Source organism: Takifugu rubripes, unplaced genomic scaffold (assembly GCF_901000725.2).
Source record: "Takifugu rubripes unplaced genomic scaffold, fTakRub1.2, whole genome shotgun sequence".
Lineage (NCBI taxonomy): Eukaryota > Metazoa > Chordata > Actinopteri > Tetraodontiformes > Tetraodontidae > Takifugu > Takifugu rubripes.
The window spans coordinates 304,064-320,467 of NW_021821634.1; the positions used below are offsets into that span (position 1 = coordinate 304,064).

The following is a 16,404-nucleotide window of genomic DNA, read 5'->3' on the forward strand; positions in this document are numbered from 1 at the left end:
TGTTCCCCTGGTCACCTGTTTCACCTGTCCCCCTGGTCACCTGTTCCCCTGGTCACCTGTTTCACCTGTTTCCCCTGGTCACCTGTTCCCCTGGTCACCTGTTTCACCTGTCCCCCTGGTCACCTGTTTCCCCTGGTCACCTGTTTCACCTGTCCCCCTGGTCACCTGTTCCCCTGGTCACCTGTTTCCCCTGGTCACCTGTCCCCCTGGTCACCTGTTTCCCCTGGTCACCTGTTTCCCCTGGTCACCTGTCCCCCTGGTCACCTGTCCCCCTGTTCCCCCTGGTCACCTGTTTCCCATGGTCACCTGTCCCCCTGGTCACCTGTTTCCCCTGGTCACCTGTTTCCCTGTCCCCCTGGTCACCTGTTTCCCCTGGTCACCTGTCCCCCTGGTCACCTGTCCCCCTGTTTCCCCTGGTCACCTGTTTCCCTGTCCCCCTGGTCACCTGTCCCCCTGGTCACCTGTTTCCCTGTCCCCCTGGTCACCTGTTTCCCTGTCCCCCTGGTCACCTGTTTCCCTGTCCCCCTGGTCACCTGTCCCCCTGGTCACCTGTTTCCCCTGGTCACCTGTCCCCCTGGTCACCTGTCCCCCTGGTCACCTGTTTCCCCTGGTCACCTGTTTCCCCTGGTCACCTGTCCCCCTGTTCCCCCTGGTCACCTGTCCCCCTGGTCACCTGTCCCCCTGGTCACCTGTCCCCCTGGTCACCTGTTTCCCCTGGTCACCTGTTCCCCTGGTCACCTGTCCCCCTGGTCACCTGTCCCCCTGGTCACCTGTTTCCCCTGGTCACCTGTTTCCCCTGGTCACCTGTCCCCCTGTTCCCCCTGGTCACCTGTCCCCCTGGTCACCTGTCCCCCTGGTCACCTGTTTCCCCTGGTCACCTGTTCCCCTGGTCACCTGTCCCCCTGGTCACCTGTCCCCCTGTCCCCCTGGTCACCTATTTCCCTGGTCACCTGTCCCCCTGGTCACCTGTCCCCCTGGTCACCTGTTTCCTCTGGTCACCTGTTTCCCTGGTCACCTGTCCCCCTGGTCACCTGTTTCCCTGGTCACCTGTCCCCCTGGTCACCTGTTTCCCCTGGTCACCTGTTTCCCCTGGTCACCTGTCCCCCTGTTCCCCCTGGTCACCTGTCCCCCTGGTCACCTGTCCCCCTGGTCACCTGTTTCCCCTGGTCACCTGTTTCCCTGGTCACCTGTCCCCCTGGTCACCTGTTTCCCCTGGTCACCTGTCCCCCTGGTCACCTGTTTCCCCTGGTCACCTGTTTCCCCTGGTCACCTGTTTCCCTGGTCACCTGTTTCCCCTGGTCACCTGTTCCCCCTGGTCACCTGTCCCCCTGGTCACCTGTTCCCCCTGGTCACCTGTCCCCCTGGTCACCTGTTTCCCCTGGTCACCTGTTTCCCCTCCACAGGTGGAACCACAAAGAACCGAGGGATCTTGAAATGGACGCGAGCATCTTTTAAAATCATCAGTTTATTCAAACGTTTGAGTAGAAATATTCCTACATTTGGAAGGAGATGCAGATAATCGGACCGTTGACCTTTGACCTCCAGGTCAACGCACAATAATTAACGGAACTCCAACCCTCAGCAGGCAGAAAGGTCACGGAGGTCAGCAGACGGGCGGCACCAGTCGGACCTCCTGGTGGTTCTGGAGGACATGAAGACGGACCCACGACTGACAGGCTGCTGGCTCAGCCAGCAAGCAGGACACACTCTCACACACACACGCACTCTCACACACACACACACGCACTCTCACACACACACACACGCACTCTCACACACACACACACACTCTCACACACACACACACGCACTCTCACACACACACACACTCTCACACACACACACACACACACGCACTCTCACACACACACGCACTCTCACACACACACACACACACACGCACTCACACACACACACACACGCACACACACTGTGTTGTCTCCAACAGCTTTATTGTAGCACAGTTCCATGTAGGACCTGGTGTTGGGAGGAACCTGCGGCGGGAGGAACCTTCGGCGGGAGGAACCTTCGGCGGGAGGAACCTTCGGCGGGAGGAACCTTCGGCGGGAGGAACCTGCGGCGGGAGGAACCTGCGGCGGGAGGAACCTGCGGCGGCGCCGCTCTGCTGCCTGTTGCAGGTCTTGGCAAACTGGTTTGGATGTTGAACTGGTTCTGCTGGGTTGGCAGTGAGCATCTTCAGACTGGGTCAGGGTACAAGGTATCCCATAATGAGGCGGAGGCTGGTGTCATGGACACCCTCCCCATTGCTGCCTGGTCAGAACCCAGAACTGGGGATGGTTTAGTCTTGGTGGTTCTGGACTGAACGGGTCGGGTCTGTTTGGTTGATGTACCGGCTCTGTTGATGCGGTCCGCTGATGCAGGACTGGCCCAGTATGGGACCTGGTTCTGGAGAGTCTCTGACTGGGACCAACACTGGGACTGAGGTCAGGCCTGAGCGGGGGTCCGTGGGGCACCATAGAGGCTCACTGACGCGATGTGGTTATTCTGCATCACCTGAGGACGTGCAAACAGAACCATGAACGGTCCGGGTCCGGGTCCGGGTCCCGGTCCGGGTCAAGCAAGCGCCTCCCAGCAGGTCTGGTCCACACGGGCTCACCTCAAAGATCATCCGCTGCAGGCCGAAGCAGAAGGTGGATCCGAAGGGGTTGGTGTTGTTGGCAGAGGAGGACCTGTCCAGCACAAGCACTTAGACAGGTGCATGGTGTCGATATACAGGTGTCAAGATACAGGTGAAAGAGCTGCGTCACCTGTGGAGCACCACCGGCTTCTCCATCGGGTGGCCCAACAGCTCCTGGAACTGGTCCCACTGCACACGGAGGTGGTACAGGGGTGGGACACAGAGGTGGGACACAGAGGTGGTACAGGGGTGGGACACAGAGGTGGGACACAAGGGTGGGACACAGAGGTGGGACACAGGGGTGGGACACAGAGGTGGGACAGGGGTGGGTCACAGAGGTGATACAGGGGTGGGACACAGAGGTGGGACAGGGGTGGGTCACAGAGGTGGGACACATAGAGGTGGTACAGGGGTGGGACACAGAGGTGGGACACATAGAGGTGGTACAGAGGTGGGACAGGGGTGACACATAGAGGTGGGACACAGAGGTGGGACAGGGGTGGGTCACAGAGGTGGGACATATAGAGGTGGTACAGGGGTGGGACAGGGGTGACACATAGAGGTGGTACAGGGGTGGGTCACAGAGGTGGGACACATAGAGGTGGTACAGAGGTGGGACAGGGGTGACACATAGAGGTGGGACACAGAGGTGGGACAGGGGTGGGTCACAGAGGTGGGACATATAGAGGTGGTACAGGGGTGGGACACAGAGGTGGGACACAGAGGTGGGACAGGGGTGGGTCACAGAGGTGGGACACATAGAGGTGGTACAGGGGTGGGTCACAGAGGTGGGTCACAGAGGTGGGACACAGAGGTGGGACACAGAGGTGGTACAGGGGTGGGTCACAGAGGTGGGTCACAGAGGTGGGACACAGAGGTGGGACACAGAGGTGGTACAGGGGTGGGTCACAGAGGTGGGTCACAGAGGTGGGTCACAGAGGTGGGACACAGAGGTGGGACACAGAGGTGGTACAGAGGTGGGTCACAGAGGTGGGACACAGAGGTGGGACACAGAGGTGGTACAGGGGTGGGACACAGGGGTGGGTCACAGAGGTGGGTCACAGAGGTGGTACAGGGGTGGGTCACAGAGGTGGGTCACAGAGGTGGGTCACAGAGGTGGTACAGGGGTGGGTCACAGAGGTGGGTCACAGAGGTGGGACAGGGGTCAAACCAACTTGCTATGTTATTCTGGTCTGTTTCTGCTGACTCATGGTCACTGCAGCATGACTCAGCAGGCGCCTTCTCTACATGGCTCCTCCCACACACACCTGACTGGGGCAGGTGACTCTAAACTAAGCCCCTCCCCCAGGGACTCACCTTGCTGTAGGTGGTTAAGATGCACTCTTCCATTTGGGAGTCGGATCCTTCTGCTGAGCACACAGAGCCATTAACCTCTGGTCACATGACCACTCTGGTCACATGACCACACTCACCCTTTTTGATGATGAGCGGAATCTTGAAGTCACATCGATGATATCTGAGACAAGAAGAAGACACAATGAATGAAGGTGTGGAGCAGGAACCTGAGCAGGGACCTGAGGAGGGACCTGAGGAGGGACCTGAGGAGGAACCTGAGCAGGAACCTGAGCAGGGACCTGAGGAGGAACCTGAGCAGGAACCTGAGCAGGGACCTGAGGAGGAACCTGAGGAGGAACCTGAGCAGGGACCTGAGGAGGAACCTGAGCAGGAACCTGAGCAGGGACCTGAGGAGGAACCTGAGCAGGGACCTGAGGAGGAACCTGAGGAGGAACCTGAGCAGGAACCTGAGCAGGGACCTGAGGAGGAACCTGAGGAGGAACCTGAGCAGGGACCTGAGGAGGAACCTGAGCAGGAACCTGAGCAGGGACCTGAGGAGGAACCTGAGCAGGGACCTGAGGAGGAACCTGAGGAGGAACCTGAGGAGGAACCTGAGCAGGGACCTGAGGAGGAACCTGAGGAGGAACCCGAGCAGGGACCCGAGCAGGGACCTGAGACCAGCAGACACGAGTCCACTCAGATACTCACATGTTAAAGTTGTAATGTCCTGGGAAGTTGGTGTGGAGGACAAACTTCTTGACCAGGTGACTTGTGGAGTCAAACAGGATGTCCTGGAACAGAAACAGATGTGGGACAGGTGTGAAGGCAGAGTCACCTCTGGAGAGCTGCTGCACCTACCACTCCCAGGGTGAAGTAGTTGAAGAAATAGTCGTTACACTTCGAAGAAACCTGCTTGTGAGGTGACGGAGAGTGGATCTTCATCTGGAACGAGGACGACCAATGTAAATATCCTCAATCATCCAGAGGTTCTGGCTTGGACCCTGGTTAGTGCCACCAACCTTGTCTTCAGACTTGTAGAAGACTTTATGAGGGGAGCCCAGAGCTCCCAGAACATCCTGGCAGGAATCTCCAAAGAAGATGTTCCTCTCCAGCGACCTGACCTTGGTGTCGGCGATGACGCCGGGGCTGCAGGCTGCAAAACAGAACCAGGTCTGAGGTTCTTCTGGAGGTCTGCCAGGCTGGAGGACTACACCAGGTGACCTTTGACCTTCAGCTATGTTTGGGTAAAGGGTCCAAACTGAAGGTGTTACTGAGTACCTGCAGTCAGGAGCCGGAGTCGGAGCCCCAGAGGGCCCGAAGGGTCTCGCAGGACATCCACACCCTCCGCGTAGATGTTACCAAGGAAACAAGGCAACGGCATCAGTGGAGCCCTGCAGAGAGAAGAGGGCGTCATGTTCTCGTCTCAGAACTCCCAGGAGACCCCCCCAGGAACCCTCTCAAGAGGACCTGGGGGACGAACACATCAGGTCACCGTCTGTAGAAACGTCCCGAAACCATCAGTAAGGTTCCTGGACTCGAGCACACAACAGGGAGAACCTTGACCCACACGTGGAGACAACTGGGAAGGCCCTGGACCACTGCTGGGATCGGACCTCCTACCATTCTCGGAGGTGGAACCTTTCAGAAGGTGTGGAACCTTTAATGAGGCCTGGAGCCTTTTAGAAGGTGTGGAACCTTTAATGAGGCCTGGAACCTTTCAGAAGGTCTAACAAAGGTGTGAGTGTCCATCTGGGGGTACTTCAGTGCAGCAGTCTCAGGGTCTCAGGGCTCAGGTTCTGCTCCGTCTGCTGTTGGCTCTTCTACAGACCCACAGAGGGACCACAGGTGGACTCCAGAGGGAGCACAGGTGGACTCCAGAGGGAGCACAGGTGGACTCCAGAGGGAGCACAGGTGGACTCCAGAGGGACCACCGGTGGACTCCAGAGGGAGCACAGGTGGACTCCAGAGGGAGCACAGGTGGACTCCAGAGGGAGCACAGGTGGACTCCAGAGGGAGCACAGGTGGACTCCAGACAAGGAGCAGAACCTGGGTGCTGAGAGCCGATTGGGCAGAACCTCTTTTCTGCTTCAGCATCAGAACAGGTGACTAATGGAGGAGGTGGACGGTTCTGGAAGCCTCAGCGATGCTAAAGCTAAAGTCTTTGGTTCCGGTCTCATCACCTGGTCTCCTGCAGGTTGTTGCCAGAGTAGATGTGCATCCTCTTGACCATGGCGCCATGTGGGATCTGTTGGGGGGCCACAGGGTTAGCATCTCACGTTAGCATCTCACGTTAGCATCAGTCCTACGGGCTCGTGATACGATGGAGCCTCAACTGTCAGAACCAACCCTCCAACCAGCAGAACCTCCTCACCTCATATTTGGGAGCTTCGTTCCACGAGTCCAGTTGAAAGGAGAAAGAAAGTCCACGGAAGTTGAGATGGAACAACTGTTCTGCAGGGACGTAAACTGTGGGGACAGAGAGACGGGTCAGGGGACAGAGAGACGGGTCGGGGGACAGAGAGACGGGTCAGGGGACAGGGGACAGAGAGACGGGTCGGGGGACAGAGAGACGGGTCAGGGGACAGGGGACAGAGAGACGGGTCAGGGGACAGAGAGACGGGTCGGGGGACAGAGAGACGGGTCGGGGGACAGGGGACAGAGAGACGGGTCGGGGGACAGGGGACAGAGAGACGGGTCGGGGGACAGAGAGACGGGTCGGGGGACAGGGAGACGGGTCAGGGTCGGGGGACAGAGAGACGGGTCGGGGTCGGGGGACAGAGAGACGGGTCAGGGGACAGGGGACAGAGAGACGGGTCGGGGGACAGAGAGACGGGTCGGGGGACAGAGAGACGGGTCGGGGGACAGAGAGACGGGTCGGGGGACAGAGAGACGGGTCGGGGGACAGAGAGACGGGTCGGGGGACAGAGAGACGGGTCGGGGGACAGAGAGACGGGTCGGGGGACAGAGAGACGGGTCGGGGGACAGAGAGACGGGTCGGGCACCTCCTGGGTGTGTGGCTCCAAACGACTGGTCGATCTGTTCTATCGTCGGCACAACGGCCTGAGAGTTGAAATGGACCCCACTGAAAGAGAGACAGGACAGTTATAACAGGGGCCCCGTAATAGACCAGTTATAACAGGGGCCCGTAATAGACCAGTGTTATAACAGGGGCCCGTAATAGACCAGTGTTATAACAGGGGCCCCGTAATAGACCAGTGTTATAACAGGGGCCCGTAATAGACCAGTGTTATAACAGGGGCCCCGTAATAGACCAGTGTTATAACAGGGGCCCCGTAATAGACCAGTGTTATAACAGGGGCCCGTAATAGACCAGTGTTATAACAGGGGCCCGTAATAGACCAGTTATAACAGGGGCCCGCAATAGACCAGTGTTATAACAGGGGCCCCGTAATAGACCAGTGTTATAACAGGGGCCCCGTAATAGACCAGTGTTATAACAGGGGCCCCGTAATAGACCAGTGTTATAACAGGGGCCCGTAATAGACCAGTTATAACAGGGGCCCCGTAATAGACCAGTGTTATAACAGGGGCCCCGTAATAGACCAGTGTTATAACAGGGGCCCCGTAATAGACCAGTGTTATAACAGGGGCCCCGTAATAGACCAGTGTTATAACAGGGGCCCCGTAATAGACCAGTTATAACAGGGGCCCCGTAATAGACCAGTGTTATAACAGGGGCCCCGTAATAGACCAGTGTTATAACAGGGGCCCCGTAATAGACCAGTGTTATAACAGGGGCCCCGTAATAGACCAGTGTTATAACAGGGGCCCCGTAATAGACCAGTGTTATAACAGGGGCCCCGTAATAGACCAGTTATAACAGGGGCCCCGTAATAGACCAGTGTTATAACAGGGGCCCCGTAATAGACCAGTGTTATAACAGGGGCCCCGTAATAGACCAGTGTTATAACAGGGGCCCCGTAATAGACCAGTGTTATAACAGGGGCCCCGTAATAGACCAGTGTTATAACAGGGGCCCCGTAATAGACCAGTGTTATAACAGGGGCCCCGTAATAGACCAGTGTTATAACAGGGGCCCCGTAATAGACCAGTGTTATAACAGGGGCCCCGTAATAGACCAGTGTTATAACAGGGGCCCCGTAATAGATGGACGACAAAGACAGACGCAGGTTGGTGGAGGTAGGAACATGGTCTTCCAAAGGTCCTGTTAGACCCCTGGAGGCTGGAGGCACCAAGGTGCTACTCACCAGTACTTCAGCTTGACTTTGCTCAGGTCGTACACTTCAACCACCTGTGGAAAGACACTGCGTTAGCGCCCGTGAGCGTTAGCGCCCGTGAGCGTTAGCGCCCGTGAGCGTTAGCGCCCGTGAGCGTTAGCGCCCGTGAGCGTTAGCGCCCGTGAGCGTTAGCATTAGCTCACACACCTCAGTCTTTCTCTTCCACACCTCAAAATTACCTTCAGCCTCTGGTTGGTAGCATCAAATAGCAGTTTGATTCCATCCTGAGTCAGGTTCAGTATGAGGTCGTGGCTGAGGGGCATCTGGGAGGGGCACAACCAGGGGAGACGTCTGAGGCTTATATTTAAATAAACACGAAGCCAGACAAGTCGTTCTGGGAGTATCAACAACAGCAATAACATAATAATAATAATAATAATAATAATGAACCGCTGTGTTAAACCGTTATTTCAAACCCGGATTGGCGCCACCTGGTGGCCAGACCTGCTTACGTCATCAGCTTTTTAGGTTGAGAATTCTAAAGTCCAACATGAAGAGTTGAGCAGCCACGAATGTACAGGAGAGAAGATCAAAGGCCGCAGTTACCTGTTCGCTGTAAAGCACCTGGACGTTCTTGATGATGCGACAGTGCTTCTGCAGGATGGAGATGGCCTGGGCCAGAGGCATCCCTGGACCGGGAGAGGCGCGTGAGACCAGCACCACCACCACAACAACAACAACAACAACAACAACAACAACACAGCGTAGAATAACGTCCCGCTAACCCACCGAGGGCGAATTCCCAGTGCTCATTTCCTAGCGATCTTTCAGGCACCACCTCCAGATCCAGCATTGGCGGGTAGTGGGGGATCCGGTCTCCGCACAGCAAAGGGGGCTTCTGGGTCCCTTTGTCAGATCAGAGTCGGTCTCTGCCTGCGTCGGCGAGTAAAGCAGAGAATGTAGAAAATGCTGCTAAAACTGAGGATATGTCCCAGGACCAGGACCAGGACGGGACCAGCTCGGGGAGCGGGTCCAATGTTCCCAACTGGCTGGATTTAAAATCTCTCTTTAAAAAAGAGACCAAGTTTGGGCTGCTGCAGCTAATCCCGATGATCCACAAGGCAAAATGAACATGAAAGCCAGACACACGGAGATCTTTTCTCCAAACGGGATTATTTTCAAGGTTATTTATGAGCTCGACGATAGCGCCGATTCCTGGTCACCGTTAGCCGACAAGCTAGCTCCCTCTGAGCAGCCCCGAGGGTTAAATGTACAGACAAATGATGCATAAGAAGGTAAAAACGTATGTTTGTGACGACTAAGATGAGCCGTTCATTAACAAAGAGAGGCGGCTAACCTGGATGCTATTTCTGCTCTTTTTTCGAGTAAGCGACGCTTTGGCGCTCGTGAATCCGCTGCTACGGCCCAAATTCCGCCCTGACGCGGCGAGAAGTTCCGCTAATAAGTTTAAAATCTGCTACAGATCCTGTTTCTCAGCGCGGGCGGCAGGAGAAGATAAGCAGAACCAGTATCAGAACAACTTAAGCGAGCAACAACAGTCGGTCCAATCAGCTGATTACAGCTTCCGGTTGGAGACGCATGTTCCTGTTGACTTCATGACGTCACAGTCAGGTGACCTCGACACCCGGAAGACAGATAAACGCAACATCTTTATTATCTTTTTTCTTCTTCATTTATCTTTTATTTGTAGAAGTGAAATGTCCTGATTTTCAAAACTTGACTCCAACTCGACGTGTTTATTAATGCGCCATTTTTAGATGTATATATATATATATACTCTATATATATATAGCATATTGCTAATTTCCCTGGTGGACACCCCCTAAAGGGATCAATAAAGTACTCTTGAATATATATATATATATACAGTATATTGATGTTCCAGCTGCCTGGATGGTGACCAGGTCAGGGGTAGAAGTCAACTGGTGTCCTCCCTCCTGCCACCCACCCAAAGCTGGGGAGATGGAGAAGGAGGGAAAGCTGGACTCACTCCACTGGTCACACTGGTCATCGTCTAGAGCTCTCAGTGGTGACGACAGAGCACCGCAGACCCTCCATCACCCTGTGGATCAGCCGGGACAGGGTTCAGCATATTGATCGGTTGCTTCTGGATCCCTTGATGACGGCCCGTTTAGGGTGTTGGAGGTGGGCTCAGTATGGATGGAAGTATGGAGAGTATCACTTTGGAGAGGCTCAAGCCTGTTTCATCTGTTGCCAGGCAACGGCACCCAGATCCATTTGCTCAGATGCTGAGACTAAGTGGACCCACTCCAAAAAGAGGAAAATGAAGGTGCTCAGGTCCATGTGGCACATGAGCCTGAGAGGTGGTTGAATGGTAATAAAATCATCTTAATAATGCTCATGATAATAATAATAATTAATTCCTGATGGAATTAAAAAGAAACACAGATTTAAAAGGGGCAGAATATTGCAGCAGCAGTTCATTCATTCATCTGATGGCTCCTTCACGCTCACAGAGGAACATCCAGGGATGGTGTGAACGGCCACAGGTGCCCCCCAGCATGGCTTGACCCCCCAATAGTGGGTCTGCTCCATGTTTATCCCTGGTCAAAAATCCACCCTGGATCTTAAATCTCCTGTTTAAATTCATTTCCTGGGTGAAATTCCAGGGTGGAGCTGTCTGGCCTTTCTTTGTTTCTGATTAAAATAATTTGTTCCGTTCCAATAAAATAATTTGTTCTGTTCCACCTCCTCCTCCCCCCCTTCTTCCTTCTTCCCTCCACCAGACCCACCAACTTCTCCACCAGACCCATCAACGTCTCCACCAGACCCACCAACGTCTCCACCAGACCCATCAACGTCTCCACCAGACCCCACCAACTTCTCCACCAGACCCACCAACGTCTCCACCAGACCCACCAACTTCCCCACCAGACCCACCAACGTCTCCACCAGACCCACCAACGTCTCCACCAGACCCACCAACGTCTCCACCAGACCCACCAACTTCCCCACCAGACCCACCAACGTCTCCACCAGACCCATCAACGTCTCCACCAGACCCACCAACGTCTCCACCAGACCCACCAACTTCCCACCAGACCCACCAACGTCTCCACCAGACCCACCAACTTCCCCACCAGACCCACCAACGTCTCCACCAGACCCACCAACGTCTCCACCAGACCCACCAACGTCTCCACCAGACCCACCAACGTCTCCACCAGACCCACCAACGTCTCCACCAGACCCACCAACTTCTCCACCAGACCCACCAACGTCTCCACCAGACCCACCAACGTCTCCACCAGACCCACCAACTGAACCTACCAAACGACCGTCCTGAATATCTCCTGCTTCTGTGGTCCAACTCTGGTTCCCAGTGGAGGAGAAGTCCAGGAACAATGGTTCTGCTGATTAACAACGGTGCTGATGCTAATAGAATTAATAGAATTCTAGTTTTAGAGTTGGAACATAACGAACTTGAAGAACAAACCCAGAGAGACGATGATACTCAGACATTCGTTCCTACACAGGACACACCTCAGTTTAACCCTCCTGAATAAACATCATGTTTAAGTCTTTAATTTATGATCACGTTCATCAAAGTACACACACACACACACACACACAGACACACACACACGGTGCTACAGGAGCGTATAAAGGCAGGTGGAGACAGGTGAGCGGAGAGCAGCTACTGAAGGTGAGTTCACATGGATCAGCTGACACTGATCACCTGATTCATCTGTCCGTCTACTTCCTGTCCCTTCCTGTCCCTGTTCCTTCCTGTCTACTTCCTGTCCCTGTTCCTTCCTGCCCCTTCCTGTTCCTGTCCCTCCCTGTCTACTTCCTGTCCCTGTTCCTTCCTGCCCCTTCCTGTTCCTGTCCCTCCCTGTCTACTTCCTGTCCCTGTCCCTTCCTGTTCCTGCCCCTGTCTACTTCCTGTCCCTGTCCCTTCCTGTTCCTGTCTACTTCCTGCCCCTGTCCCTTCCTGTTCCTGTCCCTCCCTGTCCCTGTCCCTGTCCCTTCCCGTCTACTTCCTGTCCCTGTTCCTTCCTGTCCCTCCCTGTCCCTTCCCGTCTACTTCCTGTCCCTGTTCCTTCCTGTCCCTCCCTGTCCCCCCCTGTCCCTGTCCCCCCCTGTCCCTGCCCTCCCTGTCCCCCAGAACCATGAAGCTCGTCATCGTCCTCCTCCTGCTGACTGCTGTCTGTCAGACGTCCAGTCTGCCTCTGGGTAAAGAAAGAAGATTCAGAGGGATTCAAATGTGCCAGAAGAAAATCTCACCTTTGAATCTGTTGTGCAGATGAAGCTGAAGTCGGAGATCTTCATGATGTTGAGGGGACAAATGTCCACACAGGTGATGGACCTGGAGAGCCCAGCGGTAAGGCTTTGTCCTGTCTGGTTCTCCTGTCAATATCTTTAGACCCTGGACCAGGGTGGACCACAGATGAGGGATCCGTCTCTCAGGACTGGACAGACATGCGATCAGGGTTAAGGTCAGGGTCAGGGTCAGGGTCATGGTCAGGGTTATGGATAGGGTTGGGGTTAGGGTTGGACTACAACAGGGTTATTGTAATGGAGGACATCAACGCATGGGCTGATCTTTCTGCTTTGGGACAGGAAGTTCCTAATTTTAGGGCCATGCAGGGTGATCTGACCCTAACCCCTCACCCTGACCCTGACCTCTCACCCTGACCCCTCACCCTGACCCCTCACCCTAACCCCTCACCCTGACCCCTCACCCTGACCTCTCACCCTAACCCCTCACCCTGACCCCTCACCCTGACCCCTCACCCTAACCCCTCACCCTCACCCTGACCTCTCACCCTGACCCCTCACCCTCACCCTGACCCCTCACCCTAACCCTCACCCTGACCCCTCACCCTAACCCCTCACCCTGACCCCTCACCCTCACCCTGACCCCTCACCCTGACCCCTCAACCTAACCCCTCATCCTGACCCCTCACCCTAAGGAGACACGATCAATGTGGAGTTAAAGACAGATCCTGATGGAACGAGGTTCCTCCTGAGGCCAGGCCAAGGCTCCACCACTAGACATGTTTGGGTGTTTCCACTGTGAGAACTGTTCTGATCCAGGCCCGGAGGTCTCTGAGGCAGGTCTGGTGTTTCAGGAGCTGGTGCAGCTGGTCTGGCTCCACTTGTGTGTGTGTGTGCACGTGTGTGTGGGACATTGTGAAGACCTGGAACCATCAGTAGAAAAGAAATAACCACAAAGGGAATCCTTCTTTTCCAGGGTTTTTCTCTCGTCCTGGTTGAAGATGTTTCTCCTAAAGGTTCCTCAGGTTCAGTTCTTATCTTCATCAGTTCTCTTAAATCACATTTGACTGCGATCAAAGTAACGTTGCTGCATCATGTGATCAACAGCTGGGTTGTCATGACGACAGAGGACACCACAGAGTAAAGCAGTCACCCACCTTCATCATCTTCATCATCAGCATCAGCAGGTTCCACAGAGCTTCAGATTCCCTGTTGTTTCCATGGTGATCATGGTGCTGATGTTTGAGTGACGGCTACAAATAAAGAGTTGCAACGCTTGACGGCGTCTTTATTCAGGTTCTCTCAACGTTTAATGTTCACAGCGTGTTTCTGTGTTGGGGCGTGAGAACGATGGATGTTCTTGATGAACCCAAGCTGATCTAGTCCTCACGGGTCTACAGGCAGGGAGAGGCTGAATGGACCAGGAACCAGCACCTGTGGGCCGGTGGGAGGAGACCACCAGCCCGTTTGACCTGGTGATCCTTGTAGATCCCAGTGACATCACTCCCAGGAGGTCCTGGTCAGTCTGTGGTGGGGTTAAAGGTCACAGCACCACCAAACATCCCTGAGTGGAGGAAGCAGAATGAAAACATGTCTAAAATGTCTAAAATGTGCCGTTATGGCCTCATAGTTGGAGAATAAATGTGCAAGTAAAGAATCAAGATCAAAAGTATCCACATGGGCGTCCATTTACTCATCTATCTATCTATCTATCTATCTATCTATCTATCTATCTATCTATCTATCTATCTATCTATCTATCTATCTATCCATCTATCTATCCATCTATCTATCTATCTATCTATCTATCTATCTATCTATCTATCTATCTATCTATCTATCTATCTATCATCTATCTATCTATCATCTATCATCTATCTATCTATCTATCTATCTATCTATCTATCTATCTATCTATCTATCTATCATCTATCCATCTATCTATCTATCTATCATCTATCCATCTATCTATCTATCTATCTATCTATCTATCTATCTATCTATCTATCTATCTATCTATCTATCTATCTATCTATCTATCTATCATCTATCCATCTATCTATCTATCTATCTATCTATCTATCTATCTATCTATCTATCTATCTATCTATCTATCTATCATCTATCCATCCATCTATCTATCTATCTATCTATCTATCTATCTATCTATCTATCTATCTATCTATCTATCTATCTATCTATCTATCTATCTATCTATCTATCTATCTATCTATCATCTATCCATCTATCTATCTATCTATCATCTATCTATCTATCTATCTATCTATCTATCTATCTATCTATCTATCTATCTATCTATCTATCTATCTATCTATCTATCTATCTATCATCTATCCATCCATCTATCTATCTATCAGAACAACTTAAGCGATCAACAACAGTCGGTCCAATCAGCTGATTACAGCTTCCGGTTGGAGACGCATGTTCCTGTTGACTTCATGACGTCACAGTCAGGTGACCTCGACACCCGGAAGACAGATAAACGCAACATCTTCTTTATTATCTTTATTCTTCTTCATTTATCTTTTATTTGTAGAAGTGAAATGTCCTGATTTTCAAAACTTGACGTGTTTATTAATGCGCCATTTTTAGATGTGTATATATATATACTGTATATATATAGCATATTGCTAATTTCCCTGGTGGACACCCCCTAAAGGGATCAATAAAGTACTCTTGAATATATATATATATATACAGTATATTGATGTTCCAGCTGCCTGGATGGTGACCAGGTCAGGGGTAGAAGTCAACTGGTGTCCTCCCTCCTGCCACCCACCCAAAGCTGGGGAGATGGAGAAGGAGGGAAAGCTGGACTCACTCCACTGGTCACACTGGTCATCGTCTAGAGCTCTCAGTGGTGACGACAGAGCACCGCAGACCCTCCATCACCCTGTGGATCAGCCGGGACAGGGTTCAGCATATTGATCGGTTGCTTCTGGATCCCTTGATGACGGCCCGTTTAGGGTGTTGGAGGTGGGCTCAGTATGGATGGAAGTATGGAGAGTATCACTTTGGAGAGGCTCAAGCCTGTTTCATCTGTTGCCAGGCAACGGCACCCAGATCCATTTGCTCAGATGCTGAGACTAAGTGGACCCACTCCAAAAAGAGGAAAATGAAGGTGCTCAGGTCCATGTGGCACATGAGCCTGAGAGGTGGTTGAATGGTAATAAAATCATCTTAATAATGCTCATGATAATAATAATAATTAATTCCTGATGGAATTAAAAAGAAACACAGATTTAAAAGGGGCAGAATATTGCAGCAGCAGTTCATTCATTCATCTGATGGCTCCTTCACGCTCACAGAGGAACATCCAGGGATGGTGTGAACGGCCACAGGTGCCCCCCAGCATGGCTTGACCCCCCCAATAGTGGGTCTGCTCCATGTTTATCCCTGGTCAAAAATCCACCCTGGATCTTAAATCTCCTGTTTAAATTCATTTCCTGGGTGAAATTCCAGGGTGGAGCTGTCTGGCCTTTCTTTGTTTCTGATTAAAATAATTTGTTCCGTTCCAATAAAATAATTTGTTCTGTTCCACCTCCTCCTCCCCCCCTTCTTCCTTCTTCCCTCCACCAGACCCACCAACTTCTCCACCAGACCCATCAACGTCTCCACCAGACCCACCAACGTCTCCACCAGACCCATCAACGTCTCCACCAGACCCCACCAACTTCTCCACCAGACCCACCAACGTCTCCACCAGACCCACCAACTTCCCCACCAGACCCACCAACGTCTCCACCAGACCCATCAACGTCTCCACCAGACCCACCAACGTCTCCACCAGACCCACCAACTTCCCCACCAGACCCACCAACGTCTCCACCAGACCCATCAACGTCTCCACCAGACCCACCAACGTCTCCACCAGACCCACCAACTTCCCCACCAGACCCACCAACGTCTCCACCAGACCCACCAACTTCCCCACCAGACCCACCAACGTCTCCACCAGACCCACCAACGTCTCCACCAGACCCACCA

General features: G+C 53.2%; 1 protein-coding gene and 3 long non-coding RNA genes across 10 annotated transcripts; 3 read left to right on the forward strand and 1 right to left on the reverse strand.

Moving 5' to 3' along the window:
- Positions 1 to 1,446: 1,446 nt before the first annotated feature.
- On the reverse strand, positions 1,447 to 9,739 carry phaf1 (phagosome assembly factor 1). Of its 7 annotated transcripts, none has more exons than XR_003887275.1 (18): positions 9,491 to 9,739; positions 8,923 to 9,066; positions 8,740 to 8,822; positions 8,373 to 8,456; positions 8,164 to 8,207; positions 6,937 to 7,016; positions 6,306 to 6,400; positions 6,115 to 6,179; positions 5,213 to 5,325; positions 4,954 to 5,087; positions 4,793 to 4,876; positions 4,643 to 4,725; positions 4,072 to 4,115; positions 3,956 to 4,008; positions 2,769 to 2,827; positions 2,618 to 2,690; positions 2,027 to 2,514; positions 1,853 to 1,994 (listed from the first exon to the last, which is right to left on the reverse strand). XR_003887275.1 is itself a non-coding variant. In XM_003976393.3 (17 exons), the coding sequence occupies exons 2-17, from the start codon at positions 8,984 to 8,986 to the stop codon at positions 2,446 to 2,448; spliced, it is 1,224 nt and encodes a 407-aa protein (XP_003976442.1). In that variant the 5' UTR covers positions 8,987 to 9,066; positions 9,491 to 9,739; the 3' UTR covers positions 1,447 to 2,445. The 7 variants fall into 7 exon arrangements, 1 of the variants encoding a protein (XP_003976442.1); XR_003887278.1 differs by having other exon boundaries at positions 1,936 to 2,042; positions 2,107 to 2,514; XR_003887276.1 differs by having other exon boundaries at positions 1,936 to 2,058; positions 2,107 to 2,514.
- Positions 9,740 to 10,047: 308 nt separating this feature from the next.
- Positions 10,048 to 10,959, forward strand: LOC115248381 (uncharacterized). The gene is made up of 3 exons (XR_003887279.1): positions 10,048 to 10,299; positions 10,373 to 10,489; positions 10,902 to 10,959. It is a non-coding gene; the product is annotated as an uncharacterized lncRNA (long non-coding RNA).
- A 386-nt stretch (positions 10,960 to 11,345) lies between these two features.
- LOC115248374 (uncharacterized) lies at positions 11,346 to 14,154 on the forward strand. Its single transcript, XR_003887268.1, has 5 exons — positions 11,346 to 11,821; positions 12,284 to 12,351; positions 12,422 to 12,499; positions 13,373 to 13,421; positions 13,504 to 14,154. It is a non-coding gene; the product is annotated as an uncharacterized lncRNA (long non-coding RNA).
- Positions 14,155 to 15,141: 987 nt separating this feature from the next.
- On the forward strand, positions 15,142 to 16,054 carry LOC115248378 (uncharacterized). Its single transcript, XR_003887272.1, has 3 exons — positions 15,142 to 15,393; positions 15,467 to 15,583; positions 15,997 to 16,054. It is a non-coding gene; the product is annotated as an uncharacterized lncRNA (long non-coding RNA).
- Positions 16,055 to 16,404: the final 350 nt, after the last annotated feature.

Coding starts and splice junctions, on each gene's coding strand:
- phaf1 (XM_003976393.3), bottom strand. CDS start 8,986: ATGCTGGATCTGGAGGTGGTGCCTGAAAGATCGCTAGGAAATGAGCAC. Junction 8,823..8,922: donor GCACTGGGAATTCGCCCTCG/GTGGGTTAGCGG, acceptor CTCCCGGTCCAG/GGATGCCTCTGGCCCAGGCC. Junction 2,515..2,617: donor TGCAGCGGATGATCTTTGAG/GTGAGCCCGTGT, acceptor GCACGTCCTCAG/GTGATGCAGAATAACCACAT.